Source organism: Canariomyces notabilis (genome assembly GCF_033297395.1).
Source record: "Canariomyces notabilis strain CBS 508.74 unplaced genomic scaffold N656scaffold_19, whole genome shotgun sequence".
NCBI lineage: Eukaryota > Fungi > Ascomycota > Sordariomycetes > Sordariales > Chaetomiaceae > Canariomyces > Canariomyces notabilis.
In genome coordinates, this window is record NW_027041841.1 from 285,278 (window position 1) to 310,663 (window position 25,386).

Consider the following 25,386-nt stretch of genomic DNA (forward strand, 5'->3'; position numbering starts at 1 on the left):
ATCTTCGTGTTGCTGCCCGCTGTGCCTCTTGAACCATGCATGAGAAGATCCAACTAGCAGGTAAGCAACAGCCAACATGGCCACTGCATAGGGCGCAGCGATCGCAGAACAGACGAGTACGGTCATGTGACTTTTACACGGGAAGAGCATCCCATGGATCGTGTGATTCGTGTCTCTTAGACCCAAGACAGAAAAGAGAGCTTGAGTGATGTATCAGGGCCGCGCGTTAAGTAGAGAAGGCATTTGAACTAAGGCTCTCCTTAACCCTCTTGGTCTCATCCCTTGCGAATATGCGTCTTGCTCCTGCGGATAGGGAGGGACGGAGGGGGTGGATTGGGTGGTCGCCTCTATCTGCTTTTCAAACTTGCCGAAGTTGCCGCACCCAGTTGGATGGAAGCGAGCGGCCTCGTTCCCGTCCGCAACCACTACCCTTGGACAAACAGCTTCAGAAGTTTCCGAGCAACGAGAGAATTTCATACCTCCAACATGGACTAGTCGACGCGGAACTCTAGGGGCTGAGCACGTCGATCCCTAGAGTATCGAATAGATGAATGGCCGAGGGCCAATCAAGTACGGCGACTTGCCCTAAACCCAGGTTGGGCTGGGTTCCAAACCGTTGCACAGAGCGTTGGGTGTCTTCACAGACTGAAACCACCCCAACGGTACCGGCAATGGAGGCTTTGGTGGCCCAAAGCCCACCACATGGCAACAGGGAAACCATAGGCCGTTCCGATCGAGAGAGACTCATGATACCAGTGTGCAGTCTCAGCCCGTTCCTGGCAGCATGTGCGCACATGCTAGTGTCGAATCACGTACCAGGGATCGGTTTCGGGCGTCCACACTTTGTTTAGCATGACGGGACTGATTTGCGTGCCGAACCAGTGAGTAACCGGGGGTTCCTGGCCGCCATCTACATGGCTGAGAAAGTGTCTTGCATCTGATCCCTTCTATTGGCTTGGGCCAGACCACGTCACCAAGGGATCGGTCTCTGGAAGGGCCTTAGAGCGGGGAATCAGGCCTGGGGTAATGGATGAGATTGCTGAATGGGCGGGCAGCGAATCAAGTTCGAGAAGAATAAGGTAACATAGTAGGCTGCTTTCGGAAGCCTTGCCTCATGGAATGATGGTGGTTGAGTACGCCCATACAGCCGTGTGCTATAATCACTACCTATACTGTATGTGCAGTACATACAGTACCTCAAGCAATTATGGCAGCAGCGCCTCTTAGGAGCAGAGTCCGTTTCAGTACTGCTTTGGGATGGTGTGCTGCTGGGCATCGGCAATCAATCCATGCTTGTGAGACGCAGCCCCGGATTTTCCACTGAGTCTCAACACCATCCCGGGCTGCGCCCTCCATTTCTGGCTTGGTCCGTTATGCCCTGATCATGCTGGGCGCCGGAGTTTTGGCTGTCAGCCGTTTCTGCGTCAATAATGCTGTGACGAATGGGAACGCGGGAGGGTACCCGAAGCGCCCAAGAAGTGTAGCCCGAGCTCAGCCAGCATGAGGCAAAGATAGGGGACTGTGCATTATCGGTAGAATGGTTTCCCATAAACGAATTTGAGTTCTTTCTGGTCGTAGGTGTGACTTGCGTACGGAGTAGTGTGGATATGTGTGTGAGTGGATGGGCTGAACATTGCAGTCAGTTTCGGAAACCACAGGTATGCACAAGGCTAAGCAGGGCATGACTGACCTGAAAACAAACGAACCCGTTTGAGTGGCTGCTTGTCACGTTCTGGAAGGTTATCTGCGAGGCACAAGTGGGAGGAAAGTGAAACAGGCAGATGCACTGGCAAACAGGTAATCTGGGAGCACTGGGCCGGCAGCAATCACCCAATGCTTCTGAACTTCTGAAGGTCACGTCAACGAGCACAGACTCGCGGGAGATACCGTGTTTGCCCTGGGAATAGAGTCATTTGCCGCCCACGGCGGCTGGTAGAGCGAAAGAGCAGTGCCGATTAAGCGCAAGACGCCGTGCTGGCATTACCGAGATTGCAGCAGCGGGAGGGAGAGGGAGAGGACCAGGTCCACTTTGATTGGCCTTGCCAACTGATTCGAGGTTTCGGATGGGAAAGCAACGGTGCACGGCCTCATCTCCAACTGGAAAGACATGGCAGTTCATTGAGAGGTCGTCTTGCGAAGTATCATGGCAGTTGCAGCGGAACGCTCGACCTCCGCTGCGATCGGATAAATTAATCATGCCCAGTTTTTGCTGGCATCGAAGACTCGGGAGCAGAACGAACTATGAGATCGAGGGATGGGAAAGGGCGGCCGATGGTTGGGTACCACTTTTGGTGCCCTGCAGGAACCGTCGCGAAGTGGGTGTATTTGTATCACGGATAGCTCAGGTACAGTACAGAGTCACGCAGTCACGCACAATTGTGCTTCTGATACCATACACTACAGCCCTGGCAGTCTCGGCGATGTGGTCCGAACAAGGCAAATCGAGATGAACTGGTTCCCCTCTCGCTCTTGGTTTGAATGAAGGCCCAATGGCGAGAATGCTTGGCATGAAATATGCGGGGATTACAGTCTAATGACATACATACAGTAAGTTACAGTAAGTAGTTTCAGGAACGGGCAGGTTCCTACCCACACCCATACGTAAGACCTCACCGCTTCCTGCCCCTGAGCAGAATATTGGTGAAATGGAGCTCACGGAATTTGTTGTTAAAGGAGACAAAGAAATAAACTCGGAAGGCAAGTGCCATCCGTTCTTCTCCATGTCCTTTGACGGAAACTGGTCTTCCCCGGGCAGCCGCCGGCTTTGCATATGTTCAGAGAGATCGCTGCAAGCTGCAGCCACTATCATCCTCACTGGCCTTCTGAGGGGTTCAGGCACCGATTCCTGTATTCCTTCTCCTTTCCGTCTTCGTCGATTTGCCATGTCTCTCGGTTTAAGCGGGTCACCCCTCTCTTGCTGCAACCGGTCACTCCACCTGCGAGTCCATGCAAGCTATCTTTGCCATAAGCATGGCTCTGAACAGGGTTCGATCGCTTACTTGCGTTGATCGCCTTCGCTAGCTAACCTGTCATCTGCAAGCACTTTGTTGTGTACCCCGATAGACTGTGTTTCAAGTGTATGCTGCGCTGGCAGAGGATTCCCAACACTGCGACCGAGGCTGCAAAGTCTCTGCGCATTCGGTGGCATACTGAGGCGCCTTTCCACTGGTGCTTCTAGGAGCTCTTTCGCCGATACCATCCACCCACATTCACCATGGTTTGGCCAAACCACCAATCTCAGAAATCAGGTTGTTCATCCCCACCCACCCCTTCCCACCTCGCCTCCGTCCCCAGCCAGGGGTGATGGGATTGTGGATGGGATGGGGTTACGGCAATCAGCCGGACTGGGTAAGGTACGTAGCATGGCACGCCCAGGTACGGTAGGTACCTTACCTACCTTTACATCAACCGTGGGCTCGAGCACAAACGGGATGAGGTATATCTGCCGGCTCCCCATCTTTTCCTTGATAATTTCTAAAGATGGCTCGGGCAGGCCACACGCACCTTTGGTTCCCGTGTTGACCCCCAATCCCTTTCTCACGCCTGGCATTCCGGGCATTTTCTGGATTAGATGCGGGAGCTTTCCTCTCCGTCTACCTCTACTTCTTGTCTCTCTTTATCCTCGCCCCTCGACGCCCTTCAAATCTATCCTCGGCCTCGCGCCGCCGGAGTGATGCCCGCTCAGCGATCCTCCCTCTGAGTTTGGCCCTCGCTCCCTTTGGTCTTCCCGAGTCGACCTCAAGAGGTATACCTGAGCTTTCCAGTTTTGTCCAATGGCCTGCTAGTCCTCCCTTCCTTGCCACGACCACTCCCCAGCCTCCTCTGAGCCCACAGTCCGCGGCAACTCAGCATGTTTCCACCATATCTACTGGCGTTGATATGCGAAGTAGTGCTTGTATGGGCCGTTGAGTCTCGGACAGCCGTGCTAGGCATCCAAAATGACCCAGGCTGGGACTCGGAGGGCTTGCTTGGGCTCGCCGTCGAGGCGGGTCAGTCATGGAGGACATGGAGCCTGCCTCCTTGGCCGATACGAGGAATTACAACGACGACGACCGTGCTGACCACATCAGTCCCAGGCCCCACACAACTGTCTTCAGTGCCCGCTACAGATCTTCCACTATCGGACGGAGCTTCAACGACCAATACTGGCACCGGCAGCCCCCCTGGAGTATCTGCAGGCACCGAAACATCACGCGGGGTCCTAGTGACTGATACTATGCCCTCGGATACCGCAGGCTCAACTGGACTAGCGACGACAACCAATTCCCCAGACGACACATCTGACTCTGGCATCGCAAGCAACAGAACCCTTGTCATTGTCCTGAGCAGCGTGCTCTCGGTGGTGGGGGTGGCCTTGATGGTGGGGGCGGTGCTGGTCTGCTTGAAATATCGACGACGGGGTCAGCTTTTCTTTTCGCGAGGCATCTCACCCATCGACGATGACGAGATTGCAACTTGGAAGTCACCGAGGGACGAGAAGGCCGGCTTTCACGGCGGATTTACCGATGTGGAAGCCGCCGCAGCCCTGGCCAAAGAGACTGGGGGCCCGTCACACGCCAAGCAAGCTTCGACAACCTCACTCAAGAAGCCGCCGAGTGTCATCGTGTACAGCAACGCCCAGGGATTCCGTCAGTCAACCGACGGTGGATCCCGACGCTCTATTCCACGCAATCACCCAGCGTATGGCAAGGTGAGCATGGAACAGGGGCTGCCGCAAACGCCCATCCAGGCCAAGGCGCCAAACGCTAGGGCAGGCCTCACGGACGAGACGATGCCCGGGGACGCGCCATTCCTGCCGAGTCCGAAGCGGCAGCCGTCGCGTCTTTCCAAGTTCCCGCCGAATTCGGCGTCGCAGCGCTCCGTCCGCCACGCGAGAGCGAGGAGCTCGAGGAGCAGCACCCGCAGCTTTGGAGAATACGGTTCCGGGGGGTCCGAATTGGAGCTCTCGCCGCGCCATTCCCAGGATCATGGGCGTCATTCGCGCACCTACAGCCGCAGCCATTCTCGCGTTTACTCTTCTTCATCTGTACCCCCAAGGTTATCGTTGGGTGATGAGGTGCCCTTCAGCGGCATCTCGCCGGTCAAACCAGTTTTTGGTGAAGGTGGAATTGGCCGGGCCATTGGCTGAAGGACGCCAGCAATCTCCGACTCTACATCTGCAGCAGAATTCTTTTCTACGAAGACGGTGATTTTCGATTGTTTCTTCTTCCGCCGAAGCAACCCCAGGTCTGGGATGCTATTCGTACACTGGGCGGCGAAAGACCAGACCTTGCCCCATTTCGATTCTTCTTCCATTCTTATCTCGGAGTATTGACAGACTGGCCCTGCAATCCGGGTTTTATGTTCACACTACGAGGGGTGGAGCCCCCTGGAGCCATTCACGATGCTTTTTTTCTTGCTCAGGCTATTCTTCGAGGACGTCGAGCTCCAACAACAAGCTGAAGGCACAGCGAGCAAATGGCTTGCTGGCTAAGGATCTTGGGCTTTCCGTATGATTATTCAAAGACGATGGATATACCCTGACTGAGTATGAGGAAGGAGGAGATTAGGTGTTTCATATGTCTTTATATGAGGGAAACCCCTAGACCTGGCGGCCCGGTCCCTCATATTAGCGGGGGTTAGACCCCTTACACCTCCACCACCGATAGCAGGATTAGTGTTCGCCAGGTATATGGGATACCGGAGATAAACACCCAACTCATGATAGTATCACTTGGTTGCGGCCGAGGCCCCTCCGCCGTCTTCATCGCGGTGGGAACCAGTATCATTGATTACTACGTGGAGCGGATGACTTATGTACATCCCTGCCGGGGTGTCTTTCTGCACAGAACGCGGCTGCCCAGACATACCCCAGCCGAGGAGTAAGATATGCAGACAAAGGATGAGTCGGGATGAGCGGTCCGCAAATTCCAACTTCCACAAAGCTACGTTGGCCCACGTCGAGAACTTGAGATAACGTTATTTGGAATGAGCAATCAAGCGAAACATGGTTTTCTTCGAATCAGATGCTGCCAGCACGCTAACATGAAACGCGAGCACGTGGGGCCTGAGCACACGGGATGACGAATCGGGATCGCCAACAACGGTACGGGCAGATGAAGATCTGGGGAGATGTTTGAAAACCTCGTGAAGACGGGATGAAGTGGACCACTGGCAGCCGAGCGACACCGTGACTGCCGTTGGATTGTGTGCAATACGGTGCATGAGATAATGTATACTGTATACAGTTTAGTAGTATTAACAATACGCCTGGAACCCTAACCCGACCATTGGAGCTCTAGCTGAATAATAGGGCTCCCCAAAATTCAAGTGTGAATCGACAGAAAGCTCCGATTGCGAGTGGCAGAGTCAGTTGGTTTGGTAAGTTGTAGATGCCACAAGCCATCAGTCACTTAAGGTGAGTGGTAGGTGCTGGCAGCCCACCTCACTTAGTGTGTTGCTTAAGAGCTGGCGCCAACCCTGAGCCTCGAGGGTTAGGACTTTACGAGTAGTACGCCTCCGGGTTAGATATGAGCTCGAGCCAATCCACTCTACGCGTTGAATGGGAAGAAGCGCGACAACGCGCCAAACGATTTTATCAACCTCCCTCCAGACAAGCAACGGCGAGCTGCCACCTATTGCACTCCCCACCCTTTCGAATCGACAATACAATCTACAAGCACTCCTGTACATCAACCTGTGGTAACAGTATAATATTATTTTCCAACATCTGACGAGGATTCTATTCGCCATTGGCTCCAGGGTCTACTACCTCCACTCCGCCAACGACCACCAGTTGTACTGTTGAAGTGCCAGAGGACCAGCGTCAACCAGTATGCCGTCGCGTAAGAGTGATACTCGGCGGAGCGACGTCTCCGCCGCGAGGTTTGTACTCGCCGACGATGACACAACCATGGCCACCGAGTCGCCGGCTCCCGAGCCAGCGGAACCCCGAGCTTCGACGTCAACCCCCGCCGCACAATCGTTTGTTTCGGACAAGAAGGACGAGAAGAAGGAGAAGAATGCGGTCACAATTGAGGTTCGCTTCTCATGCCCATCATATTCGTCACCAAAACCCCGTTCTAGGGCTAACAGCAAAACCCACGGCGGACGGGAGCTATCTAGGATCTAACACTTCCCAAGTCCATAATCACTCGTCTAGCGAAGGGTGTGCTGCCGCCCAACACGCAAATTCAAGCCAATGCTATTCTTGCCCTTACAAAAAGCGCGACGGTATTTGTTAACCATTTGGCCAACTCGTACGTACCCTATCCACGATATACCCTCCTCGGCTTGTTCCTGACCGAGATGCAAACAGCGCAAACGGGTTTACAGTGTCATCCGGGAAGAAGACCATTATGCCCGCCGACGTCTTCAAGGCGCTTGACGAGATTGAATACGGGTTCATGCGGGAGAAGCTGGAGGCCGAATTTGCAAGTGAGTAGAAGCTTTGCGCGGCAGGGAACCACGGCGCGGGGTTTTGTTCGCAAGTTGGCAGCAGCCCGTGTTGGTCTCAGGCTGACATTACTTTTTTCTTGCGCTAGAGTTCAATGAAGTTCAAACGTCAAAACGGTCCACGTACCGCAAAAAGGTAGCGGCGGCGAAAAAGGCAGCTGCTGCGGGGGGCAACCAGAGCCAGAACACGGCCGACGTCTCCATGATGAGCATAGGCTCCGCTGCGACCGGCGCCGAGGAGACGGACAAAAGCTTTGCTATGAGCGCATCTGGTGCTCCAGGGTCGGCGGGCCAGTCAAGAGCGGCCAAGAAGGCTAAGCTCGACCCAAGTGCGGTGGACTCTTCAAAGATGGAAGTAGACGGCCACGAGCCCTCAGACGCAGAGACGGTTCCAGAAGAGATGGAGGATGAGGAGGAAGACGAGGATGAAGAGGCCGAGGAGGAGGATGACGACGACGAAGATGAGGAAGAAGAGCCTGATGCTGCCGATCAGGACCGGGATGATCTGGAAGAGCGGACAGCCAACGAAGGCGACGAGGATGAGGCTTTAGACGATGACAGTGACTAGTTGCCACTACACGCTACGTGATGCCAGGATGGCGCCCGCACTCCTCCGGGCCTTCCCTTAAAAAAGGGCGTACACTGCGCTTGAGGGCGTCTGGGCGTGCTCTATCAAGGTCACGATAAACTCAGTCTGGAAGCGTGATTCATCCACTGTGCCGGCTTCCTATAGCGCTCTGGCGGAATTCACGGGCTCAGTGGTCAACTCTAGGTTTTTCAACTCATACTTATCGGCGCAAAAACGATTGATATCCGTCCCGCCGACTGCTTGGTGACGAACCACATCCGATAGAGCCGGCGAAGTGATGTCAGCGGTCATGAGCCACTCTCTCACCGCTTTCCGCAGCAAGCTTTCCAAGCTGCGCTAACCGTTCCAGATGTGCAAGTTGAAGAGACCAGCTGTATCCATACATATAGTACTCTCCGAGGATGGAAGGGTAACCCGAGGTACAGTTGTGGTTTTGCGAGTCACCGTCTCCGACGCAGAAGTTTAATACGAACACATTATTTTCTATCCGCCCTTGAGTGATCAAGGAAGGAAAGGGAAGCCAAAACCAAGGCGATGTTAAGTGAAAAGGGGGTAGTGAACGACGAGCCCGGCGATATCCCGGTCCATTTCTCCCGCGCCATGAAAAAAGGGGGGAACCGTTCCGGCAGTAGCGTTACATTTGCTTGTCCTACCAAGGAGGTCAGCACCACGCGTCAAATGACCGCAAGTTGCATTCATCAGCTCAGTTACACTGTCGTATGTATATACGTACACACATACCGGGCGTGGATAAGGAGGTGGCGGGGGGCAAGACTTGCGTAAATTAGGGGGGAAAGAGATAGGTATCATGGAAAACATGGAGTATCCAAATCTTCACCGGCCACATGCCCCAGGCTTTACCAGCTATCTCTAGGTTTCTAGGTTCAATTTCTGGTTGATTGGCTCTCAACGGATGCTGGATCTCTGCGGCCACCAAGCCATCACATTTTACGTTCGAGTGGCGGGGTGGTTGACCCAGCAGCGGTAAGGGATAGCGCTGGACCCGGCACCTTGCAGTTTGCAATGGCGAGAAATCAAGTTGTCCGTCGAAAGCTTTAGTTAAGTGCCTGTACTCCGTACGCAGCACGATAATGACACGTCTCTCATGTTCACATCCGGGGCAGTGATAATCACGCGAGAATAAAGAAATAAATAGCCACGCGTTTATTATCCAATGTGATAGCTGGCCCTCGAGAAGAAACAATCCGGTATTGCCAAATGATCGATATTCCCCGACCCCAAGCCAGAAACGTCCCAGCCACCCATTCAATGCAGAAATAGATGGATACAGAAAACACTGTAAATTCCAAATCGAAGCCAAAGGACTGGTTGTAAACCAAAAACCAAAATGGATTTAAGACCCTAAGCCACAAATGGCCTTCTCTCAAATCCTCACCAGTGAGGAGTGTGTAGCGAAACACGCAAGATATGGGGAAGCCGAGGGACGGGTGAGTAGAAGGGGATGAAAGCAAACTGAACCCAAGAAGATGTAAAGGGGATAATGGGAGATAACTCCTCCGCTTGCTGTTCCAACCCAGGCGGTCGGCACCAAACAATAGCACGATGGTGTGAGATAGTCCTAGACAGGAAAGCTTGTAACAACACTATGATAACAACAACAGACGGAGAAGAACAGGATACCTAGTGAGAAAGAGCAAAACCGTACAACCCGCTCATAAGCGCAGGGAGACAGATAGAAAGAAGACATATGGGGAGATGTCGAGAAACAGAGTCCCAGAGAGCCCAACCCTTGTGTGTGTATCTGTTACCCTTTACATCCATACGTACAAATAGAGTCAGCCATACCCAGAATCCAACACAACGTATACCACAACCTTGAACAGCGAAGGGACATACTGGACACCAAAAAGGGGAAGCAAAGCAAGAGCATCGGTTGGTTAGCTCGCCGAAGTCTGACTTCGAGCACTGGCTTTTGCAAGCCGACGGCGCCGAAACAAGGTTCAACCAGTTCCAACCACTGCTCGAAATGATGAGGAAAGCAAGACAGAATTAGCCCAAGCAGAACCAGAGGCTGAGTGGAAAAAGCCCGGCTGAGTGGAAAAAGCCCAGCTGATGCCATCTCCAGACGCTCAAAACACTCAAACCGAATCGTCGTTATCCAACATCAACGGCCATCAGGTCGTAGAAGGTCGTGAGCGTCATGAAAAAGGGTGAGGTCGGTCGGCCAGCAGCGCGGAAAATGGAAAGAATCGAAGGGGGAAATCGGCAGGGGAATCAAAAACAGAAAAATAAGAAACAGAAAAATAAGAAACAGAAAAATAAGAAACAGAAAGAAAGTAAAATGAAAGGGGAAGAAAAAAGGTATCCAGGTATCGTAAAGCAAATCCACAATGCCCCCATCCTTTCCCGCAGGACTCCTCTATACCGTTCCGTAACCCTTTGCCGGGCCCGAATGCTGTTGGGAAAAGCCGACCATAGCCTGCCTGCCTGGTATCCTCGAAAAGCATATTTGCCTCTCCTTTACCGTCCGTCTGTCAATCCAAGTCCCGCCCTATTCCGAAATAAACCAACTTTCAATTTCCCGTAATGCTTCCCACAGCGGCCTCGGCAAGACCCAGTCCAGCTGCAACGTCGTCGATCCGGCATGGGGTGGAGAACCGGACGGTCACAGATGTTGTACCGCTCTCTACAACGGGCTCACTTGGCACACATCAGCCAGCCCGAGAAAGAATAGAGGCGGTTTTCATTGCGGCTGGTTTGTCCACCACTGCGCGGGGGTCTGCTGCTGAGACCACGCCTGCGTAACGGCCGGTGCTTGCGGGTTCTGGTGCATGTACTGGCGCGGTGTCTGATCGGCGGGATACATTCCCTGGGCGGTGGCGGCGCTCGTCCCATACCCCTGACCCATGCCCGGCATTCCCGGGTAAGACATGCCGCCCGGCTGCACTTGGCTCGTCGCGCTCGAGTGGCGCATCTGCGGTGCCGGCGACTGCTGTGGATGAGGAGACGGTTGGGACTGACTCGTCGTGTAGGCAGAATAACCATGCTGTGGGGTCTGCGGCGTCGGCGGCCACATCTGGTTCTGCGTGTAGCTGTAGTTCTGGGACGTTTGCGGCATGGTCCCAGCGGAGCCTGAAGACGGATATGTTGGTCTTGAAGCGCTCTGAGCTGGATCTTGGGCCATACCTCTCAACGCGCCTTGGCCGACCGGGTTCTGCGCGTGTATGGATTGCGAATATGGCGCTGCCGTCATCATCATTTGCGGACTTTGGTTAGGAACGATGCCGGGTTGCTGCATGCCCGTCGTCGTCGCCGGGCGGCTTGCTGACGCCGACGCATCGGTCGTGCTGGCCGACTGGCTCATTGTTGTCGGAGGAGGCTGCTCGTGCGGCCTCCGCCAGACACTCTGCATGTAATCACCGCGAATCTCTCGCTGCTGGTTGACCGACCGGTTGTAGTCGGCCGCATGATGGGCCTGGGCGTGCAGCTCTGCTATCGGGGTGGGCTGGATCCGATCCTGATAGGGCGGTCCAGTGATCTCCTGACGTGGGCCCGTCTTCAAGATGCTGGAGTAATCCCGGCTCCGGGTATCGTTGTAATCTGGTCCTAGTGTTATCACGGGCATTCTTGTCGAGCTTCCTGGCGGCGCTCCAATCATACCTGGTTGAACCAGTTGCGGCTGGGGCGCACCGCCGAACTGACCCGGGGTGGTGCTGTAAACGATCTCCCCATGAGGCGCCCCTAACAGAGATGCGTTGTGGTTAGCTTCGGCCTCGCGGGCCTTTGAAGCGCCAGGCCGCTTCTCGCCCGCCGGATCGGCCTCGGTAAAACCCTGCTTGCGCGCCTTCGTCTCCCAGTAGTCGTCTCGGACCCTCCTCCCGTTCACGATGACCCTGCTTCCGAATTGACGGAACATGCTCCTTGCTGTCACGATAGCAATCTGGCGCGAGCGATACGAGAAGGGGAGGATTTCCTGGGCTACTAGGTCATCCTTCTCCACCTGGCTGGCGATAATCTTGTAGAGCGACCTGTTCTTGTTGAAGAGCAAGTACGAATCTCTGTATCCAAGAACGCGCGCACATTCAGTGGCGAGCATGAACAGTTTGTCGCCACGATTCGGAACGTGGAAGGTCCGGCATCGATACTCGCGGTTCCCAGTAAGCTGGCCATTAGGCAGAACCTTCTTCTCGCCGGCCTCATCGATCTCGCGTGGGAGGTACTCATCCCCACCAGGGCCCAACTGGTCAGTTGTGTGGTCGCGTACCGTGGGGAGCGCTTTCAGCGTTGACTTGGGAGTCGATTTGGGAGGCGACGTTTGAGGAGGGGCGTAGGTGGGCGTTTGCGCTGGCAAGGGCGCATTCTGGCTTTGTGGTGTTTGCGGAGGAATCGTCTGAGGGAGAGGTTGAACAGGCGGGATGGGCGTGGCGGCCGCAGCCTCGGGTACGCCCCCAGATGGTCTGGACTTCATCGTTCTACCTCTTTTCTTGGGATTGTCACCACCTGTGTGCGCGACAGCGAGATCAGCAAGTGGATCATAGGGTCATATGGGCCCGGTCGCACGATCAAGGTTGTATGTAACGCGGGTATATCCACCAGGTCGCAGAGGCGCGGATACACAGAGACAAGCACAACATACCGTCATTACCAGCTGACCCTGGTCGCCCCGAGTCCCGGAACTCGTCCGGGGAACGGCTTCGCTTGACGCCTCGAGAGGCGGGATCGATCGGGTCTATTGGGATCACCCGTCAGTATTGTGCGCGTCGCAACAAGGGGGCAAAATCCCCCGATTTTGGCGAACATGGTGCAGACGATCTGTGGAAGGCTGATGCGACGGAACCAGGCATATTGGCGGGCCGCGGAGATGAGATACGGGTGTAATACTGAAGCGGAAGACAAGATGGAACCGCTGTAGCAATGGCTCGCGACTCGAACTCAACGTTTGCCGGCGTATCTCAGAGAACGAGAGAACGCGGATCGCGAGAGCTGGCCAAACAGTACTCGGCGCTCGCGCGCAGGGCACACAGGCGCGGCGCACGCACCCGCACCGGCCGTGGACACCGTTCGCGCCGACTCAAGCAATGAGTGAGAAGCAAGGAGCGATGACGTACGTACCTGTGTTGAGCGCAGCTGGATTGATTGTTGCACTATCAGCGCCGTTGGGCTGTGCAGCGTACATCAGTGCCGTCGTCGTCGACCACGTTCAAAATGGGTCTGCGAAACCGACGTGTCTTGTAATAGTTGGGCTTGTTCGAGGAGGGGCGACACAGCCAAAAAAGCACTTTTTAGCTACAGCTCCTGTTCTGGCCGGGAATGCACGCGCTGCTGGGTGATGCAGGTAAGGGAATGCTCATGCATATGGTTGGCGCAAATCCACGGCTGTTCCCAGAGAATGGGGTTGTCGAATGAAAGATGAAAGTATAAAAAAAAATCGGCAGGGTGGGTGCCTTTTCCCTTAATTTGCCAGAACTCTTTTACTCATCAATTTCCCCCTCTGCGGGCAGTTCCTGGTCAATGAGAACTTCTTGCTGGGACTTCCAGGTTTGCCACGGGCGGTGTGTCCAGAGATACAGAGAGTGGAATCGCTCATCATTTCAATCACGTATCGGTAACGCGAGCAAGTGAACGCCGCAAGGCAGACGAGGCCTTGCGAACGGCTGGGACGGGCTAATCCGTTTTGGGCAGTGGCTGGCTCAGCTAACCCACTTACGGCAAGGGCTGAGCGGGACTATGATGTGCATGTGTCGACGGCCACCGCGACATTACACACGAGCTGCACCATAACGGATTGGGACAGGGAAATGCGACCTTGGTTTGGCACAGACGCGACATGCTGCGCAATTGTCAGGTGGGATGGGCGGGAAGGGGAGGAAGAGGCCTGGGGATCTTGACTTGCAAGGGGGTGAGAGTGGGCCTGGCTCGTTGGCTGCACGGTGCTTGCCCTGGACCCCGCGACGCCGGGATAAGAAACGCCGGGGGTCAGCAATCAGCAATCAGAGGCGAGAGGCTACCAGCTCTCTCAGCCTTGAGGAACATCAGCGAGCGCTCGATCCTGCGCGAAACCCAGCATAACGTAGTTAATATTATGGCTTTCGTTTGTCTCCTTTCATTGCTCTTCTCTAACAAGACATTACTTCTGGCGAATATGTATCAATATGCGACGCGCTGGGCCGTAAGTCGGCTTCATTGAGCGTTTAAACCAAAGAGCGTGTTGAGCTGCAGAGGGGCAAGGGCACAAGGGGCGGAACGCTTCCATCCTGGGATGACGGATCTGCCGTTTCTGAGACGGGGCTGTTCTTCGGACGGACTGACGACCAAGGGTGCTCATTCAGCGGTTTTTCAAGCACGCTTGTCAAGTCTCACTCCTTGTCTTTCCTCGAGTGTGCATACGTGCTTTCGAATTCCCAAGATTCTTCTATTAGTTCTAGCAGAATTCGCACAAGAGGCCTTAGACACGATTCCCACTCACACAGCGGTTTGAGTGTGGGAGAATGAGAAACGATGCTTTGGAAAGTACGACGTACGTGTAACGTTATCCAATTCTGGAATTCCATTCAAGACAAGGGGGGTGTGAACTGAGATGCGGGAAGGCGGCCAGTTGAGCCAGCAGCAGGCTTGCCTGAGCAGGGGTCGAAGCACGATTACCTGCGGCCCACAATTAATTGGCATCGAAGTCTTGCTAGACTGCTAACGTTGAATTACATGAACATAGGGTGAGCAAGGCCGGTCGCTGCCTATGTGGAGGTAGCCCACGGTACTTTCGCACAAGGCTCGTGTCTCTAACAAGTCATGAGCAGTGGGTAGCACCGTAGCAGTCTAGCAGATGGCAAGGATGACCGGTTTTTGCGCGACACAGCGGTTTTGTGACTAAAAGGAACCAAAATCTATGCGTCTCTCACAGCCCGAGTCTTGGTTCCAGCAATGCTCTGCTCAGGAAAACGACTACGCCACTGGAAGAATTTTTGAAAGGCAATAATGTGAGCTCCCTCCAAGAATTCCAACATGTCCTAGGCTGGCTCGGTTTTGACGTTGGACAAGGTGCGGCACAGGTTCGCTATCACGGCAGAGTCAGTGAACCAACAGCTCTTGCCTGAAAACCGCCCTAAATCGCGCAACACGAGCAAGATGCGATCTTGTTGCACCGCCGACGGAGACAAACGGCTGAGGAACCTATCGATCAGCTTGATAACTAGTGCGATTATGCCGTTTAACGGCGTCAAACGACAAACGGACTACTTGGCTTCTCCCCTGTCGTCCGAGGTCGAAACTTGCATACATACCTGACTTTACCGCCCCGTCAACGCTAGCAGGAAGGGTAACGTTAAATTGGTGCTTTAGTGAACTGTCAGCTGAGACGTCAGGTGCAAGACTTTGATCGGATGAGCGGGGTGTGAGGGTCCATATCTCGGATTTCCCAGCTCCTTGGTCGGTATGCCTCCCTCTTTTCGGGGATGGTCACCAATGGCCAGCTGCTCGGCTCAATCCGAAGAAGAGGATCCTCAAGTTTCTCAGCGGCGGTTCTGCAGGCTGACGGTCTCCGAATTGCCCCGGCGCGCCATTCGAGGTGGAACAATTTCTGACAGTAAAATGTCCGCTACGCAAGGCTTTTCCTCAGCCCGGCTGTAGTTATGGACGCTTGACAGTATCGGCCCAGTATCTTCTTCGAAGAACCGCAAATTCCTGCTTTCCGTTTATTGAGAGGACTAAACGCTTCGGCCAGCTTTGGTCCGGAACCGAGCGCCCGGGAAACATCGAGGTTGGTGGGACTGGATTGTTCTGAGACAAAACCGCTTCTCGAGTGACTCAAAGATGCTGATGGTAGCCACTCATCAGGTTCTCTGAACACTCTGGTGCTCCCTTTTCATGCTGAGGACCGTGAAATTGTACATCCTCAATACTCCGGGTTCTTGCTGCAGTGACATCGGAGCCGTGCGGGGCGTCTTCTTTCCAATGAAACTGGCGCGGTCGAGATGCCGCCAATGAGAAGACGTCTTGATAGCCACGGCCGTTCCATGTCTGGGATCTTCTGTGGGATAAAACTACCCCAGTGCCATCGTACCGACACACCATGACTCAACCCGGTCTCCAAGCTGCACAAGGTTGCTGCGGACGTCTGCTCGCCGGCCGTTCTGGGTTTCCAGAGGTGCTTGAGACTAATAACATCAGAGCGTGTTACGCTCGCCGCGACCACCTATCTATGCCGAGAGAGGGAATTCGCTTACTCTGGACTCGAACATTGCTGCTTGAGATGAGGTCAGCCTGCAGTTGGATCCATTTTCGTGCGCATGGCCTAAGTTAGTGCAAAGTAGCGGAAGCTCCGGGTAGTGGAAGTTCAGATCGAGGAAACATCACATGAATTATCACGATTTGAGAAGACTTGCCCAGCGGCCCGCGTGGCCCATGGCAAAAATAGGTTCATGGATCTCGATGGAGATTTGCATGCGCTTGGCGAGGACCAGGCTCTCTCGGCTCTCAACCTGGGCATAGGCTGGGTTTCGGGGCGGCTGGCTCGCGGCCGAGGAAGGTATCATTCTTTTCTCCCACTGCTGTCGAGTGTCCGTGAGCTGCCAATACTCTGTAATGTCTACACTAATCCATGCCGACTTGATTGGCCGGCCGCACGGCTATCTATCTGAGAGCAAGAACGACGCAACAGCTGAATCTCTCTCTCGATGGAAAGGGTACTCGACCCTCTCGGCTTTCAAACAGGCTCCGGGCAGCGGTGAAAGACGCGGTTCATGATGATGACCCGGGTCTCCCGAGAAGACGCGTAGAGTGAACAGCCGAGCCGTTGCTCGGCTTGGACTCCAGCGAATCACAGCTTGGCCGGTGTCGATACTCGATAAGGGAGACGCGGCTTTCGGCGGAGCCATGCACGATAACGCCTCGTCTCAACTTCTTGCGAAATGCGGCGAAGCAAACCATCGCCGTGGCACTATCTTGGCGTTCCCCTTCTGATGTGTATTTCTGCTTGCCATCACCGTCATTGCCCCTCTCGATCGTCCCACCCCCTACCCACCGGATGGCTTACCGAGAGCTCTCAAATATTTATGAGTTAACAAAGCGAAGCCATCTTCAAGAACTGGTAGCGTACACGTTCTATGAACACCGGTGCAAACCAGATTGGTTATAGAGCTCAGAACCTTTCCCCGGAGCAGCAAGGCAAGCAAGATGGTGTGGTGAGGGAGGCACAGGCCGAGGAAGGAGGGGTGTTCTCCAGAGCTTGGCTGTGATGTGAGGGAGGATGTTGGGTGGGGAGAAAGAGCACCCATAAGACCGGGGCCTTAAGCGATGATGGGTGGGGCATGGGCTTGGCGAGACCGGGGCCAGTGTTTGGCTTTTGATTGGCTCCTGTCGTTGCAACCTTTCTGCCAAGCAGCTGACACACTGACCACATCCAGTTCTTGAACTTTGGTCTTCGCTTCGTCCCCTCTCTTTTTACACGCCCCTAGCTCGATCAAGAGACTCCCTTCTCCTGTTGGTCGACCACTCCCCGTTATCCTCATCTCCTGTCTCTCTCGTGGCTGAAGCCTGCTCTTTTTCTCTTGCCGGCTACACTAGCCTTCCCATCCGCTCCCCCAATCGCATCGCATCTGGCCGCCGAGGTTCCAATAGATGGCGTGTGGTTTGATTGCCTGGACATGGAAGCGTTCGCCGGGGCAAGAAATCCTACCACACCTCCGTTTGGATCTAGGGATGGGCCATCGGCGCGATCTGGGGCAAGGCACAGCACACCCACCACCAGGTCCAAGCTAACGTTAGGTTTGCATGGCGGTTGTTGAGGTCGCTTCCACCTCGCAAAGGACGAGCTTGTTCAAGGGGTGTGGCTGTCTCTGCGATCTGCAAACATCATGGATGCTCCCGACTCAGGCGCCATGAGCGATGACAAGGTACTGTGGTGGAAATGCAGTTTTGCATTTCCCTCGCTGCGTTTGCCTGCAGACATCTCGGCGGGCAGCCCCTTCCCGCTCTGCAGCAAGTGGAGGCCCCTCCTCCAGCGTCAAGCGAACGGGCGTCCCAGCACAACAACCCCCCACTGCCGGGCGCCCACACACACCTGTGCCTTTCCCATCTGCACCCGCGGGCCCTATGTAAGTCATCCGCTGGTTGACACCACTTTCTCAGAGGATGGGACCAATAACATGATAGCGCTGTTGGGCTTGTTTCCACCAGATCCCGCTGTCAAGGGAGCTGGAACCCAGTGAATGGCCGCCAGATCTGCGCTCGGGCACCCGTCCCGGTCTACATCACATACCACCTCAGGTGCCATTTGATTCCTGTTCCCAGAACCAAGGCCTGCTCTTCTTAGGAAACGATGGTGGGGACTGTGTCAGGCTGGCGCTACCAAGGACATACAGCACCTAGAGCAACAACGGCACACTCCTGCGAAAGGCGCATTGCTACACTAGACATTAGGTTGGATGCTAGTCACCCACGCGAGACGGCTTCTCCACCTGCGTCCGCCTCGGCATTTTATCGCTTTTTAAGCACAGGGACATGGCACAGCGCCATGTTGGCGCTATAGGACAACATCGGTCACTTGCAGCGGGAACGAGGGGGTTGCAGGGGGGGGCAAGAGTAGGAGGCGTCGCCAACAGGCAGGATGCCGATAGGAGACTCGGCCAGTGAGCCCCTACGTGCTCGTCTCATCTTCGGAGCCCTATGCATACTACCTGGTGTGCGGATGGACCGATTCGTAGGCCCAACCCGCTGATGCACCTGTACCTGCAAGCCTGCAAGCCTCTGTCTCACGTCTGAGGTATCCAAGATGGGAAAGCTGGCCTTTGGCGCAACACGGTGTATCTTGATGCTGCACGAGTTGAACCAGAAGAACCAGCTGAGCATCCTCGTGCTTACATTATGGCGAACCTTTAGCTTGTGATGTTAGCTCGGTTGCGTCCTTTACATCTGGCCGATTGCAGCTCGCTTGGTCATATCGAGGATGGCGCAGATTAACCAAAGCACGCTTGCTGTGCATGGCGACTAAACCCGGACAACGTTTGTACCACGGCTGATCAGGGCCTTCCAAGACACAAAGATTGCGTATAGCTATACACTTGGATATTTGCGCCTCAGTTATCACATCGGAGTCTGCTATTTTTGGGCATATGAATAGACTGATCAACCGCCCGCTCCCGGCTCGAGGTCAAGCATCGCATTGCGAAGGCAGCGAGCGGCATGGCGATCAAAACCCAGCATACCCGGCGCCGTCCCTCCTGACCTAGTGCTCGCTATTGATCCAAGATCGGACTGCAGCAGAAACAGACAAGGGTTCTGCAATCTGGCAAAATACACCGGTTGAATCCAGCGCAGGCCATATGACGAGGGGAGCTTCCTCTAGCGACTTGCCCTGCCATCATCTTATCGAAGACCCGTGGGGATAGCTTCGCAATCGTGCACACTCGCAAAGGTAAAAACACGCCCTCCAAGATATACTTTGCCTACCTTAGCTAGTAGCCGGATTGCCAGGAGAGTTTGATCCGACGGTTCACCAAAACCCGAATTCAAGGTCAAGTGGAGGAGGGAGATGTTCGAGTTACACGATCTCCGCCGCTGGAGGAGAGGGGTGTATACAGCTGAATTAGGGGTTTCTCGATTTGACAATCCGGTACTTCACAAGATAGAACAAGTAAGATATCTAGGCCTACCGTAGCTTTCCACGTGCTATTCCGCATATACTTCAAGGGTAAGGGGTGTAATGGAAGGTAGGGAGGTGTATCTTCGATGAGAGTTTATAGTTGGACGGGACGAGCAAGCACTCGACGGCGGGGCTTATCGATAAGATAAGATAAGATCAACGCTGTCAGGAACTTGGGATTGGTTTCGAAAGTGCCCTGGCAACCATCAACAGCGATTCACATCCACTGAAGCTCAGGGCAGAATTGGAACCTCGTGGGCACTCGGCTCCCGACAGCGATTCGGAGCATCAGAATGTCCAGTCTAAAGAGATCGCTCGACTCGGATCCCTTCGCGGCCAACATCTCCAGCAAGATTTACGTGAGGTCGACAAAGAGCGGCAAGGTCCAAAAGATTGTTCGAGAGGTTTATCTCCGCCAAGACATTCCCTGCTCGTCCAGACTGTGTCGCATCTGCCTCAAAACAGCACCCAAAGATGCAGCAGGCCGACGTGAGTGCACTGAGAACAACTCATGTTCATCTCGTGTGTTGGGAATACCGTCAGACTAATTCCCCCTTCTCACAGCCGTACCGTTTGTCCTCTCCGATGCGCCTGCCGGCACCAGCACCTTCCCACAGGGCCACTACCTGGTGCCCGACACCAACGCCTTCTTGAGTGCCATGGACCTTTTCGAACAGAGTTCTGCCTTTTATGATGTCGTTGTGTTACAAATCGTCCTGGAAGAGTTGCGGAATCGTTCCCTACCTCTGTACAACCGCCTCATCAGCTTGACCAAGAGCGAGGACAAGCGCTTCTATGTCTTCTTCAACGAGTTCCGGTTGGAAACCCACGTCGCTCGCCGGGACGGCGAATCGGTCAACGATCGCAATGACCGCGCCGTCCGGAGGGCTGTCGCCTGGTACGGCGAGCACCTGGCCCGGTCCGGCGCAAACAAGGTTCCCGCCGTGGTTATGCTAACAAACGACCGGGACAACCTGCGGAAGGCAAAGCAGGAGGGCATCCACGCCTGTTCCCTCGCTGACTACGTCAGGCAGCTCAAGGATAGTGAGCGACTTTTGGATATGATTCCCGAGATGGAAGACCGCGAAGACGTCAAGGAGAAGCGCCCCGGCGAGAACCTTTACCCCGAATATTTCACCATGTCTAGAATGATGACTGGCGTAAAGAACGGTTTGCTCCATCAGGGGATATTCAACGTTTCTCCGTACAACTACCTGGAAGGATCAATCAGAGTGCCGGCTTTCCCCAAGGCGTTGCTCATCCTAGGTAGAGAGAATATCAATCGTGCCATCGACGGCGACCTGGTTGTCGTAGAGGTGCTCCCAAAAGACCAGTGGAAAGAACCCTCAACTCAGGTGATTGAGGAGGACGCCATCACAAAGAACGAGAACCCTGACGCCGAAGAGACCGAAGACTTTGTGTCTGAAAAAGAACGCAAGGCGCTTCAAGAAGAGGTCAAGCGGACTCACAGCAAAACTACCGAAGGCCATGCTCAGCCCACTGCCAAGGTGGTTGGCGTGGTAAAGCGGAATTGGCGTCAGTACGTTGGCCACATCGACCAGTCATCAGTCAGCCAGTCGGCGCAACAGGGACGAAAGCAAGACACCGTTTTTGTTATCCCCATGGACAAGAAGATACCCAAAATCCGCCTACGCACCCGCCAAGTGGCCGAGCTTGTCGGAAAGCGGATCCTCGTCACCATCGATGCTTGGGAGCGCAGTTCTCGCCATCCCGTTGGTCATTTTGTTCGGTCGCTGGGCGAGCTCGAAACCAAGGCTGCCGAGACGGAAGCCTTGCTTCTCGAATACGATGTCCAATACCGCCCGTTTCCCAAGACGGTTCTTGACTGTCTGCCAAAGGAAGGCCACGACTGGAGGGTACCACAGAGCAAGGACGATCCCGGGTGGAGGGACCGCGAGGACCTCCGTGATCTTCTCATCTGCAGTATCGACCCCATCGGCTGCCAGGATATTGACGATGCTCTCCATTCCCGCCCTCTCCCAAATGGCAACTTTGAGGTTGGTGTTCACATCGCCGATGTGTCTCATTTCGTTAGGCCCAACAACGCCATGGACGCCGAGGCTAGCATTCGCGGTACGACCGTCTATTTGGTCGACAAACGCATTGACATGCTTCCAATGCTACTGGGCACCGATCTGTGCTCTCTGAAGCCCTATGTTGAACGCTATGCGTTCTCGGTCATCTGGGAGCTGTCTCCTGATGCCGACATTGTGAATGTGAGATTTACAAAGTCGGTCATCAAGTCTCGAGAAGCATTCAGCTATGAGCAAGCACAGCTTAGAATCGATGATGATTCTCAGCAGGATGATCTGACAAAGAGCATCCGAACCCTGCTCGTCCTGTCCAAGAAACTGAAACAGAAGCGGCTGGATGCGGGTGCCCTGAGCCTGTCGTCGCCCGAGGTCAAGGTCCAGATGGAGTCGGAGACCTCGGATCCAATCGACGTAAAGACCAAGGAGCTGCTCGATACCATGTCGCTCGTTGAGGAATTCATGCTCCTCGCCAATTCGAGCGTGGCCCGTAAGATCTACGAGGCCTTCCCGCAGACGGCTATATTACGACGACACGGTGCTCCGCCAAAGACCAACTTTGACGAGCTTGCGAACCAGTTGAAGGTGAAGAGGGGCCTCGATCTGAGCGTGGAGTCCTCACGCGCCCTTGCCGATAGCCTCGACAAGTGCGTCGATCCCAAGGAGCCCTTCTTCAACACCCTTGTCCGCATCATGGCCACCCGCTGCATGATGGCGGCCGAATACTTCTGCTCGGGCACGCAAGCCTACCCGGAGTTCCGCCACTACGGCCTGGCCAGCGAGATCTACACGCACTTCACGTCCCCGATCCGGCGCTACGCCGACTTGGTAGCCCACCGCCAGCTGGCAGCGGCCATTGAGTACGAGGCCGTCGACCCGAGCGTGCGCAGCCGCGGTCGGCTTGAGGCCGTGTGCAAGAACATCAATGTGCGCCACCGCAATGCCCAGCTGGCCGGGCGCGCCAGCATCGCCTACTATGTCGGACAGGCCATCCGCGGCAAGGCCACCGAGGCAGACGGCTTCGTCATGAAGATCTTCAGCAACGGCTTCGTCGTGCTCGTGCCGCGCTTCGGCATCGAGAGCCTCATCCGGCTGCGCGACCTCGCCGAGCCCGAGCCGCAGGCCACGTACGACGCCGAGACGTACACGCTGACGACGAGCGGCAGCAGAGAGGTCACGGTCGAGCTGTTCCAGAAGGTGCGCGTTCGCGTCTCGGACCAAAAGGATGAGACTACGGGGAAGCGGGGCGTCAAGATGGAGCTTGTGACTGTGTATTGAGTGGCAGAGGAGGTAAATGGTGGTGGTGATTTGGTGTTGGGGGCTTCAGGGGTTCAATGGTGATCCGTGTACTGTGTAAACTGCAAAAGTAGTGAGTGCATCATAGCCGGAGGCAAGGGAGGGATATAAAAAGTGTAAAAGACACCATTAACGATCTCACGATTCAGTGTCTCAGCGTCCTATGTACTCATTCAAACGGCGGGATTCGCCTCGTTGTGAGAGACACAGCCAGCGGAGACGATATTGATAAGGCAGGGGAGGTGCAGAATGGTCCTCTCTCAACGGTGTTCTTCACAGTCAAGACATCGAGTCACCAACTGATTGCATGAATGGGACCTCCATGTGGTTCAAGCACTCCCCATGTGAAGGTGTATCATCACTGATATGAGATGTGGCCCAGGATCACAAAAACAAATATCATGATGCTACCTAATCTAGGCCCGCCCCCTTTTCGACGCCTAAACGCCGCCGTACAGCGAGATAATGGAAAACAACTAAGACAGCCTCTCCAAACCCTAGACACCAGGCAACCCCAGCTGAATACTAGCTAAGACGAAGCAATTTCTCTAGTCCTACTGCTGCATATCCACCTCCTTCACCTCACCACCGTCACCATCATCCCCCCACAACCCCTCCAATTTAAACTCCTTCGCCCACTCAGTGACAATCTCCTTCTGATCACCAGCAGCAGAAGCAGCAGCCTCCCCATCCCCCTTGCCCCCCGCGCCCTTACCACTCTCCTCAACCGACGGCGGGTCAACCCAACCCTGGATCCTGCCGTCGCGCCAGTCGGTGACGACGGTCATGGCAGCGGCGTTCAGGTTGGGCACCCCCCCGCGGCCGAGGCGTCCCCGCTTGCGGGCGACCTGCACCAGGAAATCCGTCGTCATGTCGCCGTTTGGCAACAGAGGGGGCAGGTCGTAGTACTGCATCATGCGCTGCAGCAGGTCCGGGGTGGCCGAGAGGCGTTTGAGTAGCAGGGTCACGGCCGGGACGGGGTCGTCGATCTGTTTTGGTGGGACGGCGTTGAGGAGGACGAGGTGGGCGTGCGCTTCGGTGGGGTTCTTGGGGTGGAATTGGGATGCTGATGAGGAGGGGGCGGTGGAGGAGGAAGGGGTGGTGGAGGGGAAGACGATACCCGGTGAGTCGAGCAGCGTTAGGCGGTTGTCGATCTTGACGGCGCGTATCGCGGTGGTCACGCCCGCCTCGGCGCCCGCGGGGCAGGCGGCGCGTTGAGACCGGCTGCCGCCCAGCCGGGCCAGCAGCGCGTTGATGACGCTGGATTTGCCCACGTTGGGGTAGCCGATGACGCCGACTGAGATGGCGCGCTTGAGGTTGCGCGATGCGGCGTAGGCCTTGAGCGCGCGGAATAGGGCGGCGCTGGTGCTCTGTACCGTGATGTCGCGGTGGTTGAAGGTGTGGGCGTTGGGCGCGGGCCCGGAGGCGCGCAGCGGGAGGGTAGGGAACGAGCGGCGCAGGTAGACGAGCCAGCCGCGCAGAACGGGCGGGGGGATCAGGTCCACCTTGTTGAGCACCAGGATCAGTCGCTTACCGCCGCCCGCGGCTGCCATCACAGACCGCTCGACGTCGCGCGACCGCGTGCCCTCGGGATCGCGCGCATCCAGGACATAGAGGACCACGTCGGCCTGCTCGACGACCTGCTTGAAGACCTTGTCATAGGCCTTGCGGGACGAGGCGCCACCGGGTACTTCGATCACGCCTGCTTCTGTCTCATCTTCCGTGTCTTGGTCGTCGTCGTCGTCGTCATCCATCTCGTCCCCGGTCTGCAGCTCCTTCTCGTACTGCTCGGCAGCCTTCCTCGCGCTGGCCACGAGGGCTGCTAGCGGGTTGGACTCGTCGATGTCGCTGGCGTCCTCGTCCATGGCGTCATCAATGGTAGACCCATCAAACTCCTCGACGGCATCGTCGCCCATGTCTTGGTCGGCGCCATCGTCTTTCTGAGCTGTATTAGCAGCCTTGGCGAGCTCACGGCGGCGCTGCTGCTCTTCTTTCCTCCGAACACGGTCCTCCTCGATCTGGTGCAGGAGCCTATCCTTGTAGGGAAACAGGTTGGGAATGCCGGGATCCTTCTTCAGTTTGCTCCGCCACTCTGGGTTCTTCTTGGCGAGCTTTCTTTGCTTCCGCTGCTTCGCTGCCGAGGCCTTCTCGATCTTGTGGCGCAGGCGGACCGGCGTCCGCTTGGATTTGGGTTCTTCATTGTGTTCCGTTAGCTAATATGAAGACAATGTCGAGATTCTGAATGATAGAGATGATTGTTGGTAGTGTCACTCACTTTTTGGTTTATTTATTGATCCAGCCATTGTTCCCGCTTGAAATCCCTTCTATACTTGGTAGTCAATTACAGGGCGGTATTTGCATTCTCAATCAAAAACTTATGGTGTTGAAAATTTGTGCCGGTGCTTACCGCCTCGATAAGG

The 25,386-nt window shown here is 55.2% G+C and overlaps 7 protein-coding genes across 7 annotated transcripts; 4 read left to right on the forward strand and 3 right to left on the reverse strand.

Annotated features, from left to right (window-relative positions):
* Positions 1-195: 195 nt before the first annotated feature.
* On the reverse strand, positions 196-1,055 carry N656DRAFT_781718 (uncharacterized protein). The gene has a single exon (XM_064815637.1). The coding sequence runs from the start codon at positions 794-796 to the stop codon at positions 509-511; it is 288 nt and encodes a 95-aa protein (XP_064668076.1). The 5' UTR covers positions 797-1,055; the 3' UTR covers positions 196-508.
* Positions 1,056-3,974: 2,919 nt separating this feature from the next.
* On the forward strand, positions 3,975-5,414 carry N656DRAFT_209219 (uncharacterized protein). The gene is made up of 2 exons (XM_064808902.1): positions 3,975-3,989; positions 4,077-5,414. Exon 2 carries the CDS (start codon positions 4,217-4,219, stop codon positions 5,126-5,128), a length of 912 nt encoding a protein of 303 aa, XP_064668077.1. The 5' UTR covers positions 3,975-3,989; positions 4,077-4,216; the 3' UTR covers positions 5,129-5,414.
* Positions 5,415-6,814: 1,400 nt separating this feature from the next.
* Positions 6,815-8,002, forward strand: N656DRAFT_800019 (uncharacterized protein; the record flags this gene model as incomplete). The annotated part of the gene is made up of 4 exons (XM_064817955.1): positions 6,815-7,018; positions 7,123-7,238; positions 7,298-7,416; positions 7,524-8,002. 4 exons carry the CDS (start codon positions 6,815-6,817, stop codon positions 8,000-8,002), a joined length of 918 nt encoding a protein of 305 aa, XP_064668078.1.
* Positions 8,003-10,727: 2,725 nt separating this feature from the next.
* Positions 10,728-12,828, reverse strand: N656DRAFT_800020 (uncharacterized protein; the record flags this gene model as incomplete). The annotated part of the gene is made up of 3 exons (XM_064817956.1): positions 10,728-12,484; positions 12,621-12,713; positions 12,783-12,828. The coding sequence occupies 3 exons, from the start codon at positions 12,826-12,828 to the stop codon at positions 10,728-10,730; spliced, it is 1,896 nt and encodes a 631-aa protein (XP_064668079.1).
* A 4,647-nt stretch (positions 12,829-17,475) lies between these two features.
* N656DRAFT_781730 (uncharacterized protein) lies at positions 17,476-18,527 on the forward strand. Its single transcript, XM_064815638.1, has one exon. It carries the CDS (start codon positions 17,833-17,835, stop codon positions 18,184-18,186), a length of 354 nt encoding a protein of 117 aa, XP_064668080.1. The 5' UTR covers positions 17,476-17,832; the 3' UTR covers positions 18,187-18,527.
* Positions 18,528-19,912: 1,385 nt separating this feature from the next.
* N656DRAFT_713777 (RNB-domain-containing protein) lies at positions 19,913-22,948 on the forward strand (the record flags this gene model as incomplete). Its single annotated transcript, XM_064811920.1, has 2 exons — positions 19,913-20,108; positions 20,184-22,948. 2 exons carry the CDS (start codon positions 19,913-19,915, stop codon positions 22,946-22,948), a joined length of 2,961 nt encoding a protein of 986 aa, XP_064668081.1.
* Positions 22,949-23,372: 424 nt separating this feature from the next.
* N656DRAFT_757406 (uncharacterized protein) lies at positions 23,373-25,327 on the reverse strand. The gene is made up of 2 exons (XM_064813146.1): positions 25,242-25,327; positions 23,373-25,160 (listed from the first exon to the last, which is right to left on the reverse strand). The coding sequence occupies exons 1-2, from the start codon at positions 25,267-25,269 to the stop codon at positions 23,521-23,523; spliced, it is 1,668 nt and encodes a 555-aa protein (XP_064668082.1). The 5' UTR covers positions 25,270-25,327; the 3' UTR covers positions 23,373-23,520.
* Positions 25,328-25,386: the final 59 nt, after the last annotated feature.

What these genes read in the sequence shown, in the direction of transcription:
- N656DRAFT_781718 (XM_064815637.1), bottom strand. Translation starts at nt 796, where the DNA reads ATGTGCGCACATGCTGCCAGGAACGGGCTGAGACTGCACACTGGTATC.
- N656DRAFT_209219 (XM_064808902.1), top strand. Translation starts at nt 4,217, where the DNA reads ATGCCCTCGGATACCGCAGGCTCAACTGGACTAGCGACGACAACCAAT.
- N656DRAFT_757406 (XM_064813146.1), bottom strand. Translation starts at nt 25,269, where the DNA reads ATGGCTGGATCAATAAATAAACCAAAAA. An exon ending in ATCAATAAATAAACCAAAAA is followed by an intron (nt 25,161 to 25,241) that starts GTGAGTGACACT and finishes AACACAATGAAG; the next exon opens with AACCCAAATCCAAGCGGACG.
- N656DRAFT_781730 (XM_064815638.1), top strand. Translation starts at nt 17,833, where the DNA reads ATGGATGCTCCCGACTCAGGCGCCATGAGCGATGACAAGGTACTGTGG.